Here is a 24,017-nt window from a genome sequence, read left to right as displayed (position 1 = left end):
TCTCAAAGATTTTTGTGTGGTTGTCTAGGCCTTATGGTACTCCACCATCTCCTGCTCTGATCCCAGCTAATAAGCAGCGCTACTTTCTGGAATATAAGAAAGAGTCCAGGCGTGATGGCTCACATCTGTAATCCCAGGACTTTAAGAGGCCAAGGCGGGTGGATCACTTGAGGTCAGAAGTTCAAGACCAGCCTGGCCAACATGATGGAGCCCCATCTCTACTAAAAATGCAAAATTTGTGGTGGGGCATGCGTGTAATCTGAGCTACTTGTGAGGCTGAGGCAGGAGACTCACTTGAACCTAGGAGGTGGAGGTTGCAGTGAGCTGAGATTGCACCACTGCACTCCAGCCTGGACAAGAGCGAAACCCCCATGTGTGCCCCACATGTTGAAGTTGGTTGGAGAGGCAGCTGTGTGGAACATGCTTTCTGAATTCCGTAGGAACAATATGGTTAAGGATGTCAGGTAGGCCCGAAATGACTTTTTTTGAATTCTCAAAACATGAAAGCAAAGGCCAAGACCAAAATGTGAGGAGATGCTCACAGGACTTAGAACATGGGGGACTGGGCAAGTTCGCTCAAAGCAGAGAGCCTCATGTGTGCCACAGACCAAGGGCATCCCTGTAGTGACACGCCGTGTGTGGTAGCCTTCTGGAGTTCTTATGCTGGGTGAGTGACTAGATACCCTAAGCTGGGGACCTTGGAAAAGGGTGGGTTTGGGCATGGGAAAATGAGGCATTTAGAGTCAACAGACTGCACTTGGCATGTTTGCTAAGCGTTCTTAACCAAATCAGATGGTCCCTTGCCCAGGATTATATTTGAGAGCGGTTCCTGACGCACACGAACTTTCCACATGTTTATAATGAAAAGCTTCCTGACGATTTCATAAGGGTCTTGGATTTATGTATGAGTGTATGACTCATATGCAACTTTGTATTATATTCATGAACAAATTCTTTATCTCAGATTTATAAACCACCAGCAGAACACAGCAGTAGCATATTGGTTTCCAGAGTGATGATCCATCTTTTTTAAAGATACGGCCTACAAGTTTGACTAAAATTATATTTAGGCCATTGCAGAAACTGACAGAAATGAATTTTGGAGAACTTTTTTTTCTTTAGGTTGTGTCACATTTAGATATTTAATAAGAGGGATAGGTTTTAAAAATAATTAAGTTCCCTGAATATAGGCCTTGGTTTTGATATAGAAAAGAAGATAAAAGAATCATTTTGTGGATAGGCTATGATCAATTTTGAGAAGAAATTCCAATTTGTAAATATAATCTCAATTTCATGGAATTGTTTTAAGAAATTAGAGTAAGCAAGTTTTTAGAAGAAAACAGCCATTTTTATACAGCCCAAAGAGACTTGGGTTGCTTTTTGTTGGTCTCTGATAACCCTCAGTAGAAAAAGCACAAGAAATGTTAAGTACATTTCTTTCTACATTATATTTTACTGAAAATATCCTGCCCCTATAATGGGTTACCTGAATTTTTATGTATGGTTTTTATAAACACGGCTATTTCCCAGTGTCCCTTGTTGCTAGAATAGATTTCAGCTGAGATTTTTTTTCTTATTTGTTTGCCTTGCTCTGTCACTCAGGCTAGAGTGCAGTGGTACGATCTTGGCTCACTGCAACCTTTGCCTCCCAGGTTCAAGCAATTCTTCTGCCTCAGCCTCCAGAGTTGCTGGGATTACGGGTACACATCACCATGCCTGGCCAATCAAAAATGAGATGTTTTGATGCAGGTGGCCCTCACTTACGAGAAGGTACCCCATGTGTTGAAGTTGGTTAGAGAGGCAGCTGTGTGGAACATGCTTCCTGAATTCCATAGGAACAATATGGTTAAGGATGTCAGGTAGTCCCCAAATGACTTTTTTTGAATTTTCATTTTTAAACTTTTTATTGTAGAAAATATTAAATACAGACAAAAGTAGAGGCAATAGTAACCCCCATGTGCCTGACACCCACTTTCAACAATTATTAACATTTTGCCAGTTTTTCACTCAATTCATTAACTTATGGCATGGCTGAATTTTAATTCTGTTCTACCTATATGTAAGTACAGTTTATAGCATCCTGAAAATGCCTCCTGAACTCTATAAGTACCAAAAACATTGAAGACTCTTATTGTAATTATTGTACAATAAGTAGCGGTTAAGAAGAGGTTTGCTGTACTCCAAAGATGAGTTTGCTAGCAAGATGATTCTAGGGCATGAGCATGTTTTTTGTGGGTGCCTGGGCCGTGGTTGTTAACTCACTGTTTTCATTCTGTTGCTTCTTTCAGTGGTGTTTTCATGGATTGCAGAAGATACTAGTCAAGAAGCAAATAGTAAAGTTTCTATCTGTATCAATCTTTGGTCTTTCTAGCTAAGAAAGTAAATAATCCTTGCTGATATTTAACATATAGATGACCATATATTAACTTTTGGCCAAAAACCTTAGAAATTATCTGTAAGACTTTGAAATACAGATTTATGCTCATTATCATCAACAGTGATCCTCACCTTGAGTGTATGTATTGTGCCTTAAGGTGTCAGCAGAAGATAGTACAAAGCTATCATACTAGAAAAACTAAAAATTATCAAAAGGATAATTATTTCATCTTTTGCTCTTTATTTTATTTATTTATTTATTTTTTCTGAGACAGAGTCTTGCCCTGTCACCAGGCTGGAGTGCAGTGGTGTGATCTCAGCTCACTGCAACCTCTACCTCACAAGTTCAAGCAATTCTCTTGCCTCAGCCTCCTGAGTAGCTGGAACTACAGGTGTGCGCCACCATGCCTGGCCAATTTTTTGTATTTTAGTAAAGACAAGCTTTCACCATGTTGGCCAGGATGGTTTCGATCTCCTGAACTCGTGATCCACCCACCTCAGCCTCGCAAAGTGCTGGGATTACCGGCGTGAGCCACTGCTCTCGGCCTGCCCTTTATTTCTATTATGTACTTTTTATAAAAGCTGTATATATTAGAACATGTGTATAATTTATAAAGATATATATTTATACATACCAAAAAGTTGTTTGATAGAATGTGTGATCTGAAAAGTGACAGAGGCTACTAATTTGCTTGCCGATCTATTTATCTTATAATTAACCCTTGTTAATATGATTTAACGTTTATCATGTATTAATGTAAGTCATCTCAGTAGTTCATCTAAGATAATTTTACCTTTACCACATTATCTCCTACTCTATTGCTGTCTGCCAGTGCATTGTAATTTTAAAAATATTCTGTGGCCACCTGAGTTTGGGAGATGCTGCAGTGGAGGAGAGGAGAGGGGGATAGAGCTGTGGCTTTAGCACCGACTCCAGTGCTTCTAGTGTCACTGCTGGGAAGGTGACCTTGAGGCAGGCAGTTGGAGGATGTGGACTGTATTGATGGTGCTTCCCTCCCCTAATGGGCTTGCTTTTTTTTTTTTTTTTTTTTTTTTTAAATATTCTTTATAGTGTCTTTGAGCAGCATTTATTTTGAACGTTGACTCTCTGCTTAAGGCTATCATTCATAGTATGAATTCTGGATGACTGTGGGTCTGCTTGTCTTTCATGGGTAAAGTCAAATTTGTGTCTCAGGACCTATAAACTTTAATAGACTGTCCCGCCCCTGCCATATTCTCAAACTCCATGATTTGTGATACTGTGTTTATGATGTTGATGACGCCTGTTCTAAACTCTTAATACATCAAAAAAGGTTTAGGCCTGGGAAAGATAAAATTCTGTTTATGTTTTAGTTTTGGAGTCAGAGAATAATCACCTTTTTATGTGCTTCAGAGATGATTTTCAGCAGGAGCAGCCTCAGGTCCTGGCTCTGTTCTTGTGTAAAGGATTTGCTCCTTCCCTGATAGAGATGAAGGAACGATACAGGGATCTGAATGACAGGTGGACTGCATTGCCAGCACAGCCACATGTCAGCAGGGTGAAAACATGCTTCATTGTTACTGTCAGCCAGGCACGTGGCATCTGAAGATAAATTCTCAGTACTTCCTCAGGCTGTAGGGCTGGCACTTTTTTCCCTCTGGTCAGCTCAGCATCAAGCTGAGCAAGAGAGCATTAGCCTTGAACTCCTGATTAGCACTGTAACTGAAAGCATGGTAATACTTCTTCCAGACTTTACTATTTTGCAAAAGGTTAATTATAGCTTTTAATCTTTTAAAATATTAAATGGGCTCCTTTATAGATTGTGGTTTTGTACTTTCAGCCATACGTGGCTTCTAAATCCAGCAGAGAACTGAGAGAAACCCCTGACCTTTTACAAATGCCATCACAGGACCAATCTGTGGGCCAGACAGCTGCAGCCTGGCTGACTGGGTCATTGTCCCCAGCGGGGTGCACTGTGTCCATTTTAACAGCTCCAGCTTCAGAAAGAAACAAAGCTTGTCTGAGTCGCTTTAGTGTGGGTTGAGAGCATCTCTGAGTGTTTTTGGTTGAGCTGTTGAGATGGAACGTTACTAACTATATGCTATATCTCTTTATACCCATTCCCATGTCTCATAACAAAACAAGGTGGAATAAATACTTGGTAAGAAATTCAGGGTTGCCGGGCGCGGTGGCTCAAGCCTGTAATCCCAGCACTTTGGGAGGCCGAGGCGGGTGGATCACGAGGTTGAGAGATCAAGACCATCCTGGTCAACATGGTGAAACCCCGTCTCTACTAAAAATACAAAAAATTAGCTGGGCGTGGTGGCGCGTGCCTATAATCCCAGCTACTCAGGAGGCTGAGGCAGGAGAATTGCCTGACCCCAGGAGGCGGAGGTTGCGGTGAGCCGAGATCGCGCCATTGCACTCCAGCCTGGGTAACAAGAGCGAAACTCCGTCTCAAAAAAAAAAAAAAAAAAAGAAATTCAGGGTTAAGAATTTTAGAACAGCTGAGCAGTGGATAGTTGGGCATTATATGGGGAACAGGGTAAAGACCTTGCAGTTGCTGTGCTGCTCTCAAGATTTGACAATTGACTGCTGAAATCTGGAAATTCATTTGTAGCTTAATCTAGGCACTTGGTCAAATCCGGGGTGGGGGAAATGGCTGATTAATGGTAACGAAAGGTGATTAGATTTGCACTGGGAAATTGCTTTCTGCAAGAGCAACCTGGTTTCAGGTCAATAGTGTTGTGAGGGGGCAGAATTAGGGAGGCTTGGAGGAGAGTTGTGCCTCAGCCTCTTGTCCTGAGCCTCCCTAAGGCCAGTCTGCAACCTGGCTCCTGACAATGGGGTCAAGTAGCAACTCCCATGACCCTCTCAAGATTTCCTATCAAAGCCTATAATGTTCGGGGAAGAGCCTTAGATAGGAGGCAGGAAACATGGGCTACAGTCACAGTATCCCTCTCTGCTCCAGATAAGACTTAGCTCATCCAATTTCTGTCCTGAAAATCTTTGGTTTCTAGAGTTATTTTCTTGTTCTGTGCTATTTTGTGCATTTTTACCTTGGTTTTTCTTTTTGAGAACTGTAAGTAATCTCTGCGTCTCCTTGCACTTATTAGGGCATCAGCTTTTTCCTTTGCTTGTTCGCCTCACTCAACTTGCACTGTACTTACAGGCTGTGAGGGGCTCACCAACCTTCCTGTTTACTCCTGCTTTTCATAGATTTCATTTAATCCTCACAGCTACCTCTGAATTAGGCTTCCCTCATGTATACAGTCAACAAACATTTGTTACAATTGTGATTGGCAGACATGGTGATTCCTGCCCTTGCGGAGTTTATAACTCAGTTTAGTAAACCAGGCAGTTAACAGAGTACCAGAGAACTGAGCCTAGGTGAGGAGGGAGGCTTCCTAGGAGAAATATCATCTTTGCCATGTCCTGCAGGTGGGGCTGTGCTGTGGAGCTGAGATAGGATCCCACACCTTGGACTCAGGAACACTTGGTTTGAGTTTGATTTGCCATTCTCTAGATTTTGGGAGGCAAATCACATCCCTTCTCTCATCACTTTTCTTACCTGTAAAATTGTAGGGAATTGGCAGAAATACAAGAGATAATGTGCCTGGGGTACCTCGGTCGTAAGATGAGCCTAAATGTCAGCTATTATGAGTAGTAATATTAGTGTTTAAAAATCATATGCTTAAGATTTCTTTATAAACTATAAACAAATTGTACCTTAATAAACTACTATAAGGAGAAAAATAATTATGGTTTGAGCATAGAGTGAGTTGTGTGAGCTAGGGAGGCATGAAACTGGGCAGTATGCCACCTTGACCCTTTTACAGGTGAACAAACTAAGTGTCTGAGGGATAAGCATCACCCACCTTGGCAGGTGGTAAGTGATGCAGGCATGACTGGAAGCCAGGTCTGTTAGATTCTCAGCACTGCTGCTAAGGTAGGTGAGTTGGTTTCACTGCCTCTGTTTTAACCAGCCATCTTTTGTGTAATTGAATATGATCAGTGTAAAGTCTTATTTAGGCTAACAAATGATTGTTGACAATAAATGTGTAATTCAAATCCTGATTTGTGTGTTGTGTTTGTTTGGTTTTTTTTGGCAGCTGTGGACTTTAGCCTCTGATAGATCTTTAACGCAAAGATAGGAACTTGGTAGTTCAGGAAGGAGGAAATTTGAAGGTAAAAGGGAAGAAGAAACCACAGCAGCTGGTGACTCTGAAAAGATGGGGGTAGGCAGAAGAAGGGCCAAACCAGGCCCAAGTGGAATAAAGGAATTTGGGGCCCCTCTAGGCTTTCCCAAGGGAAAGAAAGCATCTCCTGTCGGGCGTGGTGGCTCATGCCTGTAATCCCAGCACTTTGGGAGGCTGAGGTGAGTGGATCACTTGAGGTCAGGAGTTTGAGACCAGCCTGGCCAACATGGTGAAACCCATCTTTAAAAAAAAATAATAATTTTTTTAAAAAAAGCATCTCCTAGATTCTCTTTCTATGCCCACCTACTTCTTGCTTCTCACCTCTGCCTCCTGTAGTGCAGCAGGTTAGGTTTTGTGCTTTTGAAGTGTGTAGGTAGGACTTGACACTCTCTTTTCTCCCTCACATTCCTCTGAATCAGGTTGTTGTGGGATTCCTGAATTTGGCAAGTAGTAGAGGATGACCTTTATCTGTCAGAGCTGTCAGCAAAGAAGGTAATTGCATACTCCTTCAGAACTGTGGCTATGTGTGAGCACACAGGCTGCAGCCAGCAAGAACTCTAGTGGCTGCTTTTCAGCCAAGTGGTAGTTCAGGCTGCTAGGTTTCTGTAATAGACGATTTCATTAGCTGATTACTTAGATTATTCTCTTTCATTTAATTATGCAAAGCATCTAATAAAATAGCAGAAAACTGTGTATTGAGTGAATGCCTCTTATCACTAAGCCCGTGTGTGTGTTGGAAACGTGTACAAGAAGAGAGAGGAAGGCATGTGTGTTGAGATAAAACTACATCAACTCATCTGTTCTCAGGTCAGACAGTTTCAGGTGCCGGGCCGTTACTTATCACCTACCTTGGCAGGTGGTAAGTGGTGCAGGCATGATTGGGAACCCAGGTCTGTCAGATTCTCAGCACTTCTGCTAAGGTAGGTGAGTTGGTTTTAGTGCATGTGTTTTGACCAGTGGTCTTTAGCGTTATTGGATATTGTCCAAAATACCAGTATTTGCCCATTCTATTCATAGTTGAGCCAAGGGTCTAGGGCTGAAAAGCTTGAACCGAAGAACTGGCCCTGCACAGTCTCTAATACAGTAATCATGAGCACTGTGTGGCTGTTGAGCCCTTGAAGTGTAGCTAGTTCAAACCGAGACTTATTCCAAGTGTAAAGTACACACTGGCTTCTGAAGACTTAGTATGAAACTGAATGTAAAATACCAGTAATAAATTTTAATATTGATTACATGTTGAAATCTTAATTTTGATATGAATTAAAATGTTAAAATTAACTATACCTGCTTTTTCTTTTTTTTTTTTTTTTTGAGACAGAGTTTTGCTCTTGTTACCCAGGCTGGAGTGCAATGGCGTGATCTCGACTCACTGCAACCTCCGCCTCCTGGGTTCAGGCAATTCTCCTGCCTCAGCCTCCTGAGTAGCTGGGATTACAGGCACGCGCCACCATGCCCAGCTAATTTTTTGTATTTTTAGTAGAGATGGGGTTTCACCATGTTGACCAGGATGGTCTCGATCTCCTGACCTTGTGATCCACCCGCCTCGGCCTCCCAAAGTGCTGGGATTACAGGCGTGAGCCACCGCGCCCGGCCAGCTGCTTTTTCTTTTTTAATGTGGCTCCTAGACCATTTAAAATTACATATTTTGGGCCAGGTGTGGTGGCTCATGCCTGTAATCCCAGCACTTTGGGAGGCCAAGGTGAGTGGATCACTTGAGGTCAGAAGTTTGAGATCAGCGTGGCCAACATGGTGAAACCCCATCTCTACTGAAAATACAAAAATGAGCTGGGTGTGGTGGTGCACACCTGTGATCTCAACTACCAGGAGGCTGAGGCAGGAGAATTACTTGAACCTGGGAGGTGGAGGTTGCAGTGAGCCGAGATGGCACCACTGCACTCTAGCCTGGGCAACAGAGTGAAACTCCATCTCAAAAAAATAAAACTACATATTTTCATGACTCACATTTATGGCTCACGTTATATTAATATTTCCATTGGACAGCACCTCCCTAGACAATTCTGCATTTTCTGACCTAGGAAAGACAAAATGAAAGCAATTGGAAAGAAACAACCTTTTATCTCTAAGTTTCTCTTATTCATAAATCAGATAATTAACCTGTACAATCCCAGGAGTTTCAAATGGGAAACATCTCCACAGCTTACATTACTCTGTTTCTCAGAGACTGTCCTTTTCTTGGAGAACAGTTTTACATAATATAATACTTGTCTTTTTTTTTTTCTCCTTTAGCCCTTCCAGTCTGGCAGTGAGTGGTTGATAAACATAATGCAGATATTTTTGTCCAAAATACCAGTATCATGTTAATTCTTTTTTTTTCTCTTTTGGTCCCAGTATCATGTTAATTCTAGTGGCTTTTTTACATTTTTTTTACATGTATCTGTAATTCTATATACCTGGAAATAACAAAAAATAGTTTATGTGGAGATTTGTTGCAGTAATGTCTATCTTATATCAAACTGTGATTATCATAATTCAAAAATAGTCATTAAATAAATGTTGAGCATTTCTGCTTAGGTATTAGGATGGACGAAAGCAGTATCACATCTAATCTGTATTCTCTAGCTAGCAGACATATTCTCAGGGTGAAATGATTCAAAAAGAGCAATTGCATGCAGGGGCTATATGGCCAAACTACTCATAAATGACACTGATAGCAAGTTGCCTTTTAAATCTAATATCGTTCTCAGCTCCAGCTTCCTTCCTTTCATGGATGCTTCTTGATTTTAGTAGCTCTGTAAGCACAAACAACCTGGCCTTGAACATGGCTCTGATGTATCTTAGAAAAATTATTGTATCTGCTTCAAGTTCTTTATTAATCTAGTTGCCTTTAGAACTTTAGCCCTAGTTAAACCAGTTATGTATGTAAGACAGTATTTTCAGCAACCAAATTGGACAGGAAGAAAGCTGTGTATTCTGTGTCAGGAGATCTTTAGTGAAAATGGTTGTGCTTAAAAAGACAAATAAATAGATTTACAGAAAACCCCTTTCAACGACAGAAAGCATTTTTTCAAGTGCACATGGAACCAAGATAGACCATATAATAAGTTTAAAATAATTGGAATTACACAAAGCATGTTCTCTGACTGTTATGAAATTGCACTAAAAACCAGTAAGAAAGATATCTGAAAATTTCTCAAATATTTGGAAATTCAACAGAATACTTCTAAACAGCCCGTGGGTCTAAAGTTAGTCATAAGGAAAATTAGAAAATACTTTTAACTGAAGGAAACTGAAAATACAACATATCAGAAGTTGCAGGTAATGCAGTGTCTAGAGGGTAATTAATAGCATTAAAAGCTTGTTAGAGGATGGTCGTGGTGGTTAATGCATGTAATCTCAGCACGTTGGGAGGCCAAGGTGGAAGAATTGCTTGAGACCAAGAGTTCAAGACCAGCCTGGACAACATAGCAAAACTCCATTTCTACAAATAATTAAAAAAAAAAAAAATTAGCTTGGTGTAGTAGCACATACCTGTAGCCCTTGCTACTTGGGAGTCTGAGGTGGGAGGATCATTTGAGCCCAGGAGTTCAAGGTTACAGTAAGTTATGATTATGCCACTGCATTCCAGCCACGGTGACAGAACAAGACCCTGTCTCCAATTGTAGATAGATAAATACATACATACATATATATAAAAGAAAGATTTGAGAGAAGCACAAATTATCAGTGTCAGGACTGAAAGAGAGGACGTCACCACAGACACTATAGATATTCACAGTTATAGGGAAATACTGCAAACAATATTGTGCCCAGCAATTGGACAACATAGATAAAATAGATAAACTCTTTGAAAGATACAAACCAAAGCTCACTTAAAAAGAAATAGATAACCTAAAAAGCCCAATAGCAAGTAAAGAAATTGAATTCATAGTTTGGAATCTTTCTGCAAGCAAAACTCTAGGCCGAGATGGCTTCATTGGCAAATGCTACCAAACCTTTAAGGAAGAAATACTATTAATTCTACACAAACTTCCAGAAATTAGAGAAGAGGGAACACTTCCCAAATGCACTAACCTGCATTTTCTGAGGCTCATTAATTCCAAAAAAAAACATTGCAAGAAAACTATAGACTATTTTCCCTCATGAACTTAGAGGGACAAGTGAACAAAGTATCAGCAAAGTGTTATGCTGGTAAACTGGCTCTCCAGAAAAAGGAAAATCTTGATTTGTACTGTTCTCTGATTTCCGTGATATAGAAACTTCCACCATTGCCACTTGCAAGCTACCACCATGAAGTCACTGAACATAGTGTTGGGAAGAGATGTGTAGAATCAGTTCTTGTGAGCTGATAGAGCTCAATTTCATCACATCATGACTCATACATCCTTAATCCTGAGAATGCAAGACTGGTTCAACATTTGAAAGTCAATGAATGTAATTTGCCATAAGAAGAGACTAAAGAAAAAGACAAAAATTGTGAGCCAAAGAAAGTACTTAGTTCTACATTTAGCAAAAAAGCACCCACCCAAACAGATGCTCTGACAATACAGTCCACTTCAGGCCCAACTGTGATCTGTAATTGTCACCTTTTTCTCTTCATTGCTCTGATGGTTGCTGTTTCTTTTTTTTTTTTTGAGACGGAGTTTCGCTTTTGTTACCCAGGCTGGAGTAATGGCATGATCTCAGCTCACTGCAACCTCTGCCTCCTGGGTTCAGGCAATTCTCCTGCCTCAGCCTCCTGAGTAGCTGGGATTACAGGCATGCGCCACCATGCCCAACTAATTTTTTGTATTTTTAGTAGAGATGGGGTTTCACCAAGTTGACCAGGATGGTCTCGATCTCCTAACCTCGTGATCCACCCGCCTCGGCCTCCTAAAGTGCTGGGATTACAGGCGTGAGCCACCGCGCCCGGCCCATGGTTGCTGTTTCTTCACAAACACCTCTTCCTGTGGCCTCTGCTTGCTCACTCAATATTGTTGAATAGATGCTGCTCCCGTCCGATGATTCACTGGGAGGAGGGAGAGATCCTCCCAGCTTGGGCCAAAACATCCACTGAGGTATAAAAATCCATATAATTGACTTAAGTTTCATACTCTTCCCGTGACAGAGAATGTTTGTCCATTTTTCTTTCCACTTCACACTCAGGTACTCTTTTTGTGACAACTTTTCTCTATTATGTTTACTCCAGTGGGTTAATAGGATGGGGGAATGAAGACCTAATTCTCTGCTCTTTTGGAGGCACCCTTGGATCAAGAATCCTGTTTTTTACAAAAAAAAAAAAAAAAAAAAAAAAAAAAACTTTGTCCTAACTCCTGACCCATTACTTCGCACATAGATTCAATGCATGTTTTGATAAAAGGATGAATGAATAAAAGAATTCTGAGGAGGCCAGGTGCAGTGGCTAACGCCTATAATCCCAGCACTTTGGGAGGCTGAGAGGGGTGGATCACGAGGTCAGAAGTTCAAGACCAGCCTGGCCAAGATGGTGAAACCTTGTCTTTACTAAAAATACAAAAAAAAAATTAGCCAGATGCAGTGGCAAGTGCCTGTAATCCTAGTTACTTGGGAGGCTGAGGCAGAAGAATCACTTGAACTCAGGGGATGGAGGTTGCAGTGAGCCAGGATTATGCCACTGCACTCCAGCCTAGGCAGCAACAGAGTGAGACTCCGTCTCACACATACACAAAAAACATTCTAAAGAGTTCTCTCTCACGAGCTTTCAATTCAAGACTTCAGTGTGAGACTCAAATACTTAGCATGGAAATGGCAATTGCTTGAAAAGATTGACAGTCTCAACTTACATGTAGTGATCTTTAGCATCTCTCTGCTCATTACAAAGACATATTTTTGAAAAGTTGGGGAGAGTAGGAAGATATCAAACTCCTTAGAGAACTTTTTTTGTGAGATCTGGGCTACTCAAACCTGTAAAAGTATTTGAGGCAGGAGAAGTGTTTGGTGATGAGTGATGATGACAGCTATGAGATTAGCTTTAACACAGTGTATAATGTGTTAGGCTTTTGTTTATATATTTTTTGTCTGTATGTTTCAATATATTTGCTCTTTTAAAAAATGTATGTAACAAAAATCATTTATGTCCATTTTGGCAGGGGGACCTGGAGCACAATTTTACCCATTTAAGTTACTATGTATCTTTGAATTTTGATATATTTTAAATTATATTTATGATTTATTTAATGCCTAATTCTCAATCATCTGCTTTACTGTATCGTTTCAATGAGGTACATGTTGTAGTGAGATAGAAGTGGAGTGGTAGGTGTCTGAGTCCCGTGGTAACATGAATTAATATGATCTGAAATTTCAAAGATTGCAAGTGGGCTGGGAAGAGCATGTGTTTGGCTAATTAAGAAGGCCAGACTGGGTGGGATTAATCACCCCAAAGGAGGTCACACAGAGAGAGAGGCTTACTCAGTCACATGAATGAATCTTTTGTGTTTCCTGATGTGCTTATGAGCTTTTAAAAAAGAAACTTTTATTTAGGGTAATGAACATTATCGATTTTCCTCCAAATCCAGATTTTTGGTTATCAGAAACCTCCTTGGTCCCAATTATCCTCCCAGCTAAGCACTTCTCTTTGCAACTTGTAGTCATCAGTGAGCTGATATCTGCATCATGGTCAAGTTTGGTTTCAGTGTCCCAAATACCACAATGTTCATTATTTCATGCTAAATCAGTTTGTGTTTATTCTGATTTTACTAATGGAAGTTTTTCTTCATCAGGGATGGATGAATGAGATTTACAGCTATGATCCGGAAACCTACCATGCGACTTTGACACATTCAGTCTTTGTTCGACTTGAGGGTGGAACCTTAAGACTTTCAAAGCCCAATAAAAATATATCCAGGAGGGCCAGCTACAATGAAACCAAGCCAGAGGTCACCTACATCAGCCAGAAAATCTATGACCTCTCAGACAGCAAGGTGAGCCTGAGCAATTTTGGAAGGATAGCTCAGATGAATGAAAAGCATATGGTATCTTGGATGCTTAACTGCATTTGTTTATTCCCCAAAAAGGCTTGTCATCATTGAAGTATCAGTATACCTTAGGACAGTACCTCTCACACTTCAGTGTTTATGCACATCACCTGAGCATCTTGTTTAATGCAGATTCTGATTCAGCAACTGTAGATAGGGCCAATGGCCTGCATTTTTATGTGCTCCCAGATGATACTCAGGCTGCTGGTCCACAGACTACAACTTGAGGAACAAGAGTAGTGTGCACTCAGAATTCTGACTTATAAGCCATTTATTTCAGTCAAACAAAAAGTGGTGTGGCTGTGTGTAGTGATTCTAGGGTACTTACCTATTGAAGACTTTGTAAATGTGAAAATTATAGATATGCAAAATAACTACATTTTGATTATTATATACTTCCATTTTTGTGAGAAATGTAAAGCATTTATTCCACAAAGCTATCGTTTCTCTGTTCTTACAGCTCATCTGAATGATATTTAGATTTCTCCAAAGTGAGAGAAGTACTTAAAATAGATTTTATATCAGTATATTCTTAACTTGAGGTTGATACTCAAAGTTGACTTGAGCTTCCCGTCAAGATTTTAATTATTTTCTTTTTTCTTCTTCCAGCCTAAGTTTGGCCCATGGTCATTAAACTCACTTGATAGCCAAATGTGGTTGATGATGAGCAGCTAAACATTATTGTTGTGCTGCTGCCACCTGAGAATTATGGATATTTATTACTCTTGCAAAATTATTAAACATCTACTTTCTGGAATGATTATAAAGTTTGTCCTTGTGCTATGTGTAATATTAATGCATAGTGTAGCCAATCTTTAGTATATAAATCATTTTTATTTCTCTGTAGATTTATCTTGTACCTAAAACTTTGGCTCGAAAGCGAATCTGGAATAAAAAGTACCCTATTTGTATTGAGCTTGGTCCACAAGATGACTTTATGTCTAAAGCTCAGACTGATAAGGAGACTTCAGAAGAGAAGCCAACAGCTGAGGGAAGTGAGGACCCTAAGAAGCCACCCCGCCCTCAAGAGGGAACAAGATCTAGCCAGCGAGATCAGATACTCTATCTCTTTGGGAGAACTGGCCGAGAAAAAGAGGAGTGGTTTAGGAGATTTATTCTGGCATCTAAGCTGAAGTCGGAAATCAAGAAGCCATCGAGTGTCTCTGGAAGTAAACCAGGTAATGATGTTTGTGCTAAATGCTTATGCATTTTTAAAGGGCTGCTAGGGAGAATAGAGAAAGAACGCCAGGTAGGAAGAAAGGAAGGAAGGAAGCCCACCCTGAATTGATGGTTGTCTGCCACCTAATGTGTGTTCTCATGACTCATTTACCATCTAGGCTGATCACTGCAACCCTCTGACCCAAATCATTTAACCAATAATGGATCCATTTGCAGATATTTGTATATATATGACTCCACTGAGAGAAGCAGCAACAGAAGAACCCTAGTTCTGAGAAGGCAGGTTAGTCAGGGAGATGCTTCAGGCTGGTGCCTTTGAGTACCTGACCCTCAATATGTCCTCCAAGCCTGAGATTGCCATAGAAATGCAGAATCCTTGCACTTGCTGACCATTCAGATCAGATAATAGTCATTTGGATTGATAACCATGCAGCACCTCTTTGTCCAGTTTGGCTGGGCTTGGAGCTGCAAAAAAAGAAAACACAAAACCAGTAAAAAGCAGCAGCTCCCCTGTCCTTTAGGTGTTGTGCCTGTTATGCAAAACTGGCACGTATGAGTCAGGTGTTTACAAATTGCCATGCTAAATAAAATGAGCATGGGGTAACCAATAATTGGGACAAGACCAGTGTGGGTATTATTAGGGAAAGCTGTCTTAGGTGGATCTGGAACAAAGACTAGAATGGAGCCACTCTGGGGCTTTCTCTAACAAGGCATTTGTGTTGATCCGGGAGTTATGCTGGTCACATGAGTGTCACACATTGCTTCAGAGTGCTTTGGTTCCTTCCCCTGGAGCATAATCTTAGCCCTTGCCCTAACACCCTTATTAAACCTTCCATTCTGTCAGCTTCAATGCTCGCTTCAATGCCAGCTTCCATCCCAGTCCCAGCACTGAGATCCAAGAAGTCCCTTTTAAGAATCAAGATGAACGGGGAGATTACTAGATATATTTCCTAGGGCTGCTGGGACAAAATAGCACAAGCTGGGTGATCTACAACAGAAATGTATTCACTCATAGTAGTGGAGGCTGGAAGTCTGAAATCAAGGTGTTAGCAGGGCCATGCTCCCTGTGAGACTCTGCATAGAATCCTTTCTTGCATGTTTGCAGCTTCTGATGGTGACCATCAATGCTTGGCCCGCAACTGCATCACTCTACACTTGCCTGTCATCATATGGCATTGTCTCTCGGTGTCTCTGTCTCTTCTTCTCTTATAAGGACACCATATGGGATTAAGAACCCACCCTATTTCTAGCATGAACTTTATTTTAATGAATGGCATCTACAATGACTCTCTTTCCAAATAAGGTCACATTCTAAGATACTGGGGTTAGGACTTTAGCATATTTTTTGGAGGACACAATTCAACCAACAACACCAAGTAAAAGAAAATTCAGATGAGTAAGAACTCCTCAGCACCAGGCACTGCCTAGCTCTCCTGGTAGGTCTAAACCTGTGCTGCCTCTTAGGGTATCTACCAGCCCCATGTGGCTTTTGAACACTTTGAAGTGTGGCCAGTCCAGATGGAGATGTGCTCTAAGTGTAAGATGCATATTGGATTTCAAAGTCTTAGTCCAATAAAAGAATGTAAAATATCTCATTAATAACTTCTTATATTGCTTACATGTTGAAATAATATTTTAGATCTATTGGGTTTAAAATATATTCAAATTAATTTTGTTTCTTTTTACCTTTTCTTTTTTTGAGATGGAGTCCAGCTTTGTCGCTCAGGCTGTAGTGCAGTGGCACGATCTTGGCTCACTGCAGCCTCTGCCTCCCAGGTTCAAGCAATTCTCCTGCCTCAGCCTCCTGAGTGGCTGGGATTGCAGGTGCTTGCCACCATGCCTGGCCGATTTTTGTATTTTTAGTTGAGACAGGATTTCACCATGTTGGTCAGGCTGATCTCAAACTCCCAAACTCAGGTGATCCACCCGCCTCAGCCTCCCAAAGTGCTGGTATTACAGGGGTGAGCCACTGTGCCTGGCCTCTTTTTACCTTTTTAAATGTAGCTACTAGAAAATTTAAAATTATGTGGCTCAGATTATATTCCTACTGGAAATGTAAAGGTCTACTGCTCTAGGCATTGTATCTCAGGCATTCTGAGGCGTTGTTACCTCCGAATCAGGTAACCCACAGGGGTTTGTGAGACCACCAGGAAATACCACCTTAGGTACTCAGGGGCCCCCCAGAGCACCTTCAAAAGTGGCATGTTATTCGTGGACCTAAAACATTTGATTATTTTTAATGAGTTCACATGTTTTGGAAATCCCGCCAAAAGTTTCATTTACTGCACATCAAACATAATAGTAAGAGTCAGAGATGTGAGAAAACCTTCAGTGCACTCAATTGTACTAAAATCAGACAAGGCTTACATACCACTAATGTCTTTTTGTACATCTGTGAGTCTGAGTTGCCTTTGAAAGCTATGAATTGAGACATTTATGGTAAGTTTAAGCCACCAAAACTGTGATTAAACTAGTAGCAGGGTAAATTGGTGAGGACTGTGCTGTTTTTCAAAACCATCTCTGAATCAATGACTGCACAGGTGGTCAGCTGTGAAGGTGTGACTGGTCTGATCCTCTGAGGCCAGTTATATCTCAGTACCAAGAAGATAGAAGTCTTCCTGCTTGACTACCTGGCCCTGTCCTCTCCCTCACGGGTGCTGTCACCAAAATCGTAGATTTCTCTAGCAACATGGATTGTGCTTCTCAGACTGAAATGTTTGAGGGGATCTTAAGATGCAGGTTCTGACCTGAGGTCATGGATGGGGCTGAGATTCTGCATTTCCAGCCAGCAGGGCCCAGGCTGCAGGTCAGGAAATGCCTCCAGGAGGAAGAGTCTGGAGAGAACAGGAAAGCCATATGGTCATTTGGCAGAATTCTAGTATGATCTCAGTACAGGGAGGCCCTTGACTTTAGCAGGGACTGTGATCCATAAGGCCCAGTGCAGTGATGACTCCTGTGTTTTGTCCCACTCAAGGGAAGAGTGAGGTGATGTGAAGAGGCTGTTCTGTGGACAGTGAGCACCAGCCAGGCCTTGGTAGGGTCTCTTTTCTTCCTCTACATGGAGTGTGGCTCAGTCACAATGGGATCAGTTTGGTTTGAAGTGTTGGTGTCATGCTGCCCTGTTTATTTCATCTTCTTTTCTCCTTTTTACCATTAACTAAATTCTAATCTTTATTACATTTCACTGGTTTTTCTGCTAATGCCCTTTTTCTCTTTCAGGATCCAATCCAGGGTATTAAATGTAATATTAGTTTACGTCTATTTTTTTAATGTTTTTGGTGTAGCTTTTATCCTAGCATAAAAAAATGCTAAACATGAAATGGTATAAGGATAATAAAAGTTACAAAAAATGTATTTTTATAGTTATGAAGTATAAAATTGTAAATATTCAAGTGCTGGAAATTATCTGGCTAAAATTTAAATTAAGAAATGGCTTGCATGACCCTTTGTAAGACTCAGGAGAATTACGGTTCCAATGGTTAGAGCCTCTCAAGAAGAAAATGGTTTGATTTGATTTTTAAATTTTATTTATTTATCTTTTGGAGACATCTTCAATGACTCTCTTCCAATAACTCTCTTTCCAATGACTTTCTCTCTCTCCCTGTTGCCCAAGCTGGAGTGCAGTGGTGTGATCTTGGCTCACTGCAACCTCCCGGGTTCAAGTGATTCTCCTGCCTCAGCCTCCGCAGTAGCTGGGACTATAGACACAGGCCACCCCACCAGGCTAATTTTTTGTATTTTTAGTAAAGATGGGGTTTCACCATGTTGGCCAGGCTGGTCTTGAACTCCTGACCTCAAGCGATCCGCCTATCTTGGCCTCCCAAAGTGATGGGATTACCTGTGTGAGCCACCACGCCCAGCCTGATTTGATTTTAAGCACTCTACATTTCACATGGCCATCAGAGTAAATCTGAATAAAGTTGTTAGCATCAGGCACATTCCATGCTTGAAACCTCTCTGGTGCAACAGGGTCAATGTTAAATCCGAGGTTGGCTTTTGAGACACTTCACAATCTATTCCTGGCTAATCTCTCCATCCTCATTTCCTATCCTCTGCCCTCTATACTACGCTTAGAACTTCACTGAATCTCTCTCTGGTCTCCAAACATACTGTGCCTTGTCACTGCTTTTTGCATATGCTGTTTCCTCTACCTGGAGTGCTCTTCCCCACCTGAGCCAGGAAAATGGCAACTGTTCCCTCAGGATACAGCCCAGATGTCACTGCTGTGAAAGTCAGACCTAGGGTAAGCACCTCTTCACTCTCTCGGGCAGAGGTAGTCACTCCCATCTTTTTGCCCTGAGAGTCCTTTAGTTGTGCTGCAAATATGACACTTGTTACAGAAGACTGTGGTTTATCTGCTTAGGTTCAAGGGCAGGGATTATGTCATCATCTTTTTAGCAAGGTATGCTTGAAAGTGCTTGATGCATAATTTGTTGAATGAAAGATGACATCTTTGGCATTGCTGTGAGCTTATGGATGAACCATTAATTAGCTCTCTGCCCCCTTTCCATTTACCCCTAACAGCATTCACAAGTTCACCACTGCTTGGGCTGTGTTGGTCCTATATTTGATTTTTCCTAAAAGATCATTAGGAAAAAAGAGAATGGTACCTAACAGCTGTATTTCTTTACTCCCATTACTCTAAATTATCTTGGAGAGGAATGAAAATTGTTCTTAAAAATTACCTTAGAGAAAAAGATACTTTTCAGGGTGGGAAATAACCTTATAAATATTTTTAAACCGTCATTTGATAGCATTGTAGCTACTTTTCTCTGGAGTCTGCTTATTTTGCAGTCATTTTCTTCACCGTGTGAATAGCCACCTCTTCTTGGCTTCAGGGCTTTTGCCTGCACACAGCAAACACAACAGTCCCTCCGGGCACCTGACCCACAGCCGCAGCAGCAGCAAAGGCAGCGTGGAGGAAATCATGTCACAGCCAAAGCAGAAGGAGCTGGCAGGCAGCGTGCGGCAGAAGATGCTTCTCGACTACAGCGTGTACATGAGCAGGTGTGTCCCCCAGGAAAGCCGGAGCCCCCAGAGGAGCCCCCTGCAGAGTGCGGAGAGCAGCCCCACAGCTGGGAAGAAGGTAAAGCTGGCTGCTAGGCTGGGCCTTTTTCACTTTTCAACTTAGACACATTTCTTCATGCATAATGCTCTTAAGACCTTGTTCTTGGCTCTAGGGAAACAGTGATACACAAGACAGAGAAAGACCTTGCCTTTGGGGAGCTTGTAATCTACTTAGGGAGACAACAAGAAATGACCACCAGGTGGTGGGAAGAATTAAAATAAAGTCAAACAAGGGAGGAGTAAAAGTGGCCTGAACCGCTGTTTTATTTATTTATTTATTTTTAACTTTAAAATGTTTACACTGTTTTTCTCTGAAGACAGAACTGCTATTTTGGATGAGTGGTCAGGGAAGGCCTCTTAGAGGAGATGACTTTTGGGCACAGACCTGTTGGTGATGCATGTGGGAGAGCACTCCAGGTGGAAAGAGCAGCAACCCAAGGGCCCGCTGCAAGCATGTGCTTGGAATATTCGAGGAACAGCAATGAGGCCCGGACAGTGTACAAGGGAAAGAGGGAGACTGGAGGATCAGCAGCATCCTTCACTTTGTTCTGAGGTGAGGGAGGGATGGGAGACTGTGGGAGGCTTTTGAGCAGGGTATGATGTTGACTGATCTCAGTATAAAGAGATAAGTGGCTCTTGGTAGAGAACTGGCTGTAGGAGGGAAAGAAGGAGTGGGAGATGACTGTCCTAGTGAAGGCTGGACCAACGTGAAAGTGATGACAGTAGGTGGTGAAGAGAGGCTGGGCTGGGATGTGCGTGGCAGGAGGCACTGGCCGGATTTGCTGACGTGAGAGAACGTGGAGGCCAAGATTTGAACTTTGACCTGAAGAACTGGGTGATCACTAAGCGTTGTTACAGAATCACTGGTGATTCAGGTCTCATTCCTCCATAGCCATTGTATTTTCAAATTCTCAGTCTCCTTGGCTATGCCCAATGCTTTTGAAGATTTACCTTGAATATTCTTTCCAAAGCATAGCTGGACATGGACTTAGGATTGTCTACGATAGGATAACTCTTATAAGCTGCCAGATGCCAGGCGCTGGTAGGCACTTTAATAGAATTACTCTGCTCTCTTGAACAGTCTTACAAACTAGACAGGATTGTCTCCATTTGTAAGTGGAGAATCTGAGGCCTGGTGAAGTTAGGTAGCTTAGTCACACAGTTGCTAAGTGATGGAGTGTGTAAAACCTGACCTGAGACCCTGGGTTGTTTGGCTGCTGAGACTGTTATGCTGGGTCATTCTGAAAGCTCACTTGAGCTGAGGCCTCCTGCCTCTACTTTGCATGCTATTCAGAGGCACAGTCTCTGTCTTGAGGACACTTAGCCTCTCTTTCACATCCAGGTGTTTGACTTCTTTTTTGAGACAAAGTCACGCTGTGTCACGCAGGCTGGAGTGCAGTGTCGTGAACATAGCTCACTGCAGCCTCGACTTCCTGGGCTGAAGCGATCCTCTCACCCTCCTGGGCTCAGCCTTTCCAAGTAGCTGGAACTGCAGGTGTGTGCTACTGTGCCCAGCTAATTTTTGTGTTTTTTGTAGAGATGGGGTTTCACCATGTTGCCCAGTCTGGTCGTGAACTCCTGAGTTCAAGAGATTCTCCTGCCTCCACCTCCTAAAGTGCTGAGATTATAGGCAGGAGCTACCACCCTTGGCTGTATCTGACCTCTTAACAGTGACCATATGTATTTATTTTTAATGAGAAGCCATTGCTCTTTATTTCATTGATCCTCTTCACTGTGGAAGAGGCCACTCACCTGATCGGTTTGAATTTGTCAGGGAAAAAAAAGACCGTATGCCTCTACTGGCCTCCAACCCACTACCTCTACCCTGAGTCACTGGCTTTAGTGAGAAGTAGACCTCCCTCTAGGCAAGAGTTGAGTGATATAAAACTTTTCTAGAAATGGGCCTATTTACCACTGGTGAATTTCCCCTCCCTCCAAATGCTAGGCTGTCAGCTGTCTGGACTCTCATCAGACTCAGGAAAATCAAGAGGAGAATTGTGCACTGATGTAAGAAAATTATCCAGTAAAATGCTTGCTTTTTGAAAGATTTCCCTAAATCAAAAAACAAACCCAATTTTAGATCTTTGCTTCCTGGTTTGTGTTACATATGCATGTTGTATCCTGTGTTCAGTGGGGTCCCTGATGTCACAGCCCAGCATTGCTGTCAGGGGCTCTCTGGTTCCAGCCACCTGGCACTTACCCTGTAAGCACCCAGACATTTTTTCCCCTCTGATGAAATTTATTTTTTAGAGACAGAGTTTCGTTCTTGTTGCCCAGGCTGGAGTGCAGTGGTGCAATCTCGGCTCACTGCAATCTCTGCCTCCTGGGTTCAAGCAATTATCCTGTCTCAACCTCCCGAGTAGCTGGAACTACAGGCATATGCCACCACACCATGCACATTTTGTATTTTTAGTAGAGACGAGAATTTCACATTGTTGGCCAGGCTGATCTCAAACTCCTGACCTCAGGTGATCCACCCTCCTCGGCCTTCCAAAGTGCTGGGATCGCAGGCATAAGCCATTGTGCCTGGTCTCTGATGAAGATTTTTTAAAACCACATTGTACTTCCTGGCCTCCTGCGGCAGAGCAGGAAGGAATAATTTCATCTTTTCTTGATAATTTAAAGACTCAATACAACAAAGAGAAACAGGCCTGTCTTACAGGGAGTGTATAGAGGTCAAAAGGCTCATCATACCCAGTCTGAGCCGTCCCAGACTGTAGACTTTGCAGTATTTTCTCTCAGTTGTCAGTTGGCTGGTGTTCCTGTGTGTCTTTCCTTATTAGCTTTTCCTTGAGTCCTTGTCCCCATCTTTTACCCCCAACTCTTAATTTTAATTTAATGACTGGTAGCTGCCAAGGGCTAGGAAATTGAGAGCTAGAATTGTGTGAACAGAGAGAAATGTCTTTGAAAAAAGCCTATGAAAAAAGAAAGTACATGAACTCTTAGTAGTGGCCTCCCACAACCCGTAGGCCTTCCTGGAGTGTGCATGGGCTGTGTCCTGGCTCTCAGGGATGGTCTAGCAGTGGAGATGGTCTTGACTTTTTTCCAGTTACCTATTGGTACAGAACAAGCAACCCCAAAAGTTGCGGCTTCAAACAATAACTATTTTCCTCCTCAATTCGTGATTCAGACAAGGCTTAGCAGATGGCTTCTGTCTGCTCCATACAGGCTCACCTGGAAAGGCTGGGCTGGGGGCTGGAGGATATGCTTCCGGGAGGGCTCGCCCACATGGAGGGCATGTAAATGCAGATTGTTGACTGGAGCTCATCTGGGGCTGAGTGCTGGGGGGCCTCAGTTCTCCATGTGGCCTGAGCCTTCTTCAGCACAGAAACTGGATTCCCAGAGCAAGCATCCCAAGAAGTAGCTGGGCTGAAACTGTATTGCCTTTTGTGACCTACTCTTGTAAGTAAGGTGCCACTTCCATCACACTCCATTATTTAAAGCAGTCACAGAGCCCTCCCAGGTTCAAAGAGAGGGGTGTAGATTTCACCTCTTGCCTTGGGAGTAGCAGATTCCTGGAAGAGCATGTGGGTTGGGAAATGTCATTGCACCATTTTGGGAAAGTGGGGTCTGCTTCCAGTGGTTCTATACTACTTTTATTCCTTCCTTTAAAAGTCAATGGAGACTATTCTTTGCCAGATTCTTAATTTTGTGGAGACTATTCTTTGCCAGATTCTTAATTTTGTGGAGACTATTCTTTGCCAGATTCTTAATTTTGTGATTTGAGTAAATGAAGACCTTCTTCCCTATCACTGTTGATTTTCTTTTCTATGTATGCGAAACATTAACATGGCTCCAAAAATCAGAGCTGTACAAAGGCATATTCAGAAAAAACTCATTTCCACTTCCCTATTCCTTCTGTCTCTCCAGGCCATTCCCACTCACCCTCTGTAGTGAACCAGCCTCTTTAGTCTCTGGCTTATCCCTTCTGTATTTCTTATTTCCCCTTCTATCTTATTAAGAGGCTATTCTTGGCCGGGCGCGGTGGCTCAAGCCTGTAATCCCAGCACTTTGGGAGGCCGAGGCGGGTGGATCACAAGGTCAAGAGATCGAGACCATCCTGGTCAACATGGTGAAACCCCGTCTCTACTAAAAATACAAAAAATTAGCTGGGCATGGTAGTGCGTGCCTGTAATCCCAGCTACTCAGGAGGCTGAGGCAGGAGAATTGCCTGAACCCAGGAGGCGGAGGTTGCGGTGAGCCGAGATCGCGCCATTGCACTCCAGCCTGGGTAACAAGAGCGAAACTCCGTCTCAAAAAAAAAAA

The 24,017-nt window shown here is 42.2% G+C and overlaps 1 protein-coding gene across 3 annotated transcripts in view; it reads left to right on the top strand.

Annotated features, from left to right (window-relative positions):
• The window catches only part of TEX2 (testis expressed 2), a 118,944-nt gene that overhangs the window by 55,179 nt on the left and 39,748 nt on the right, over positions 1–24,017 (top strand). For all 3 annotated transcript variants that reach the window (XM_039476342.2, XM_039476341.2, XM_074388852.1), the window contains exons 3-5: positions 13,251–13,451; positions 14,353–14,683; positions 19,523–19,770. In XM_039476342.2, the coding sequence (XP_039332276.2) occupies positions 13,251–13,451; positions 14,353–14,683; positions 19,523–19,770 (780 nt within the window). The remainder of the gene's footprint in view (positions 1–13,250; positions 13,452–14,352; positions 14,684–19,522; positions 19,771–24,017) is intronic.

Source organism: Saimiri boliviensis, chromosome 17 (genome assembly GCF_048565385.1).
Source record: "Saimiri boliviensis isolate mSaiBol1 chromosome 17, mSaiBol1.pri, whole genome shotgun sequence".
Taxonomy (NCBI): Eukaryota; Metazoa; Chordata; class Mammalia; order Primates; family Cebidae; genus Saimiri; species Saimiri boliviensis.
Note: the sequence above shows the minus strand (reverse complement) of the source record. Positions and strands in the feature narration are given on the sequence as shown.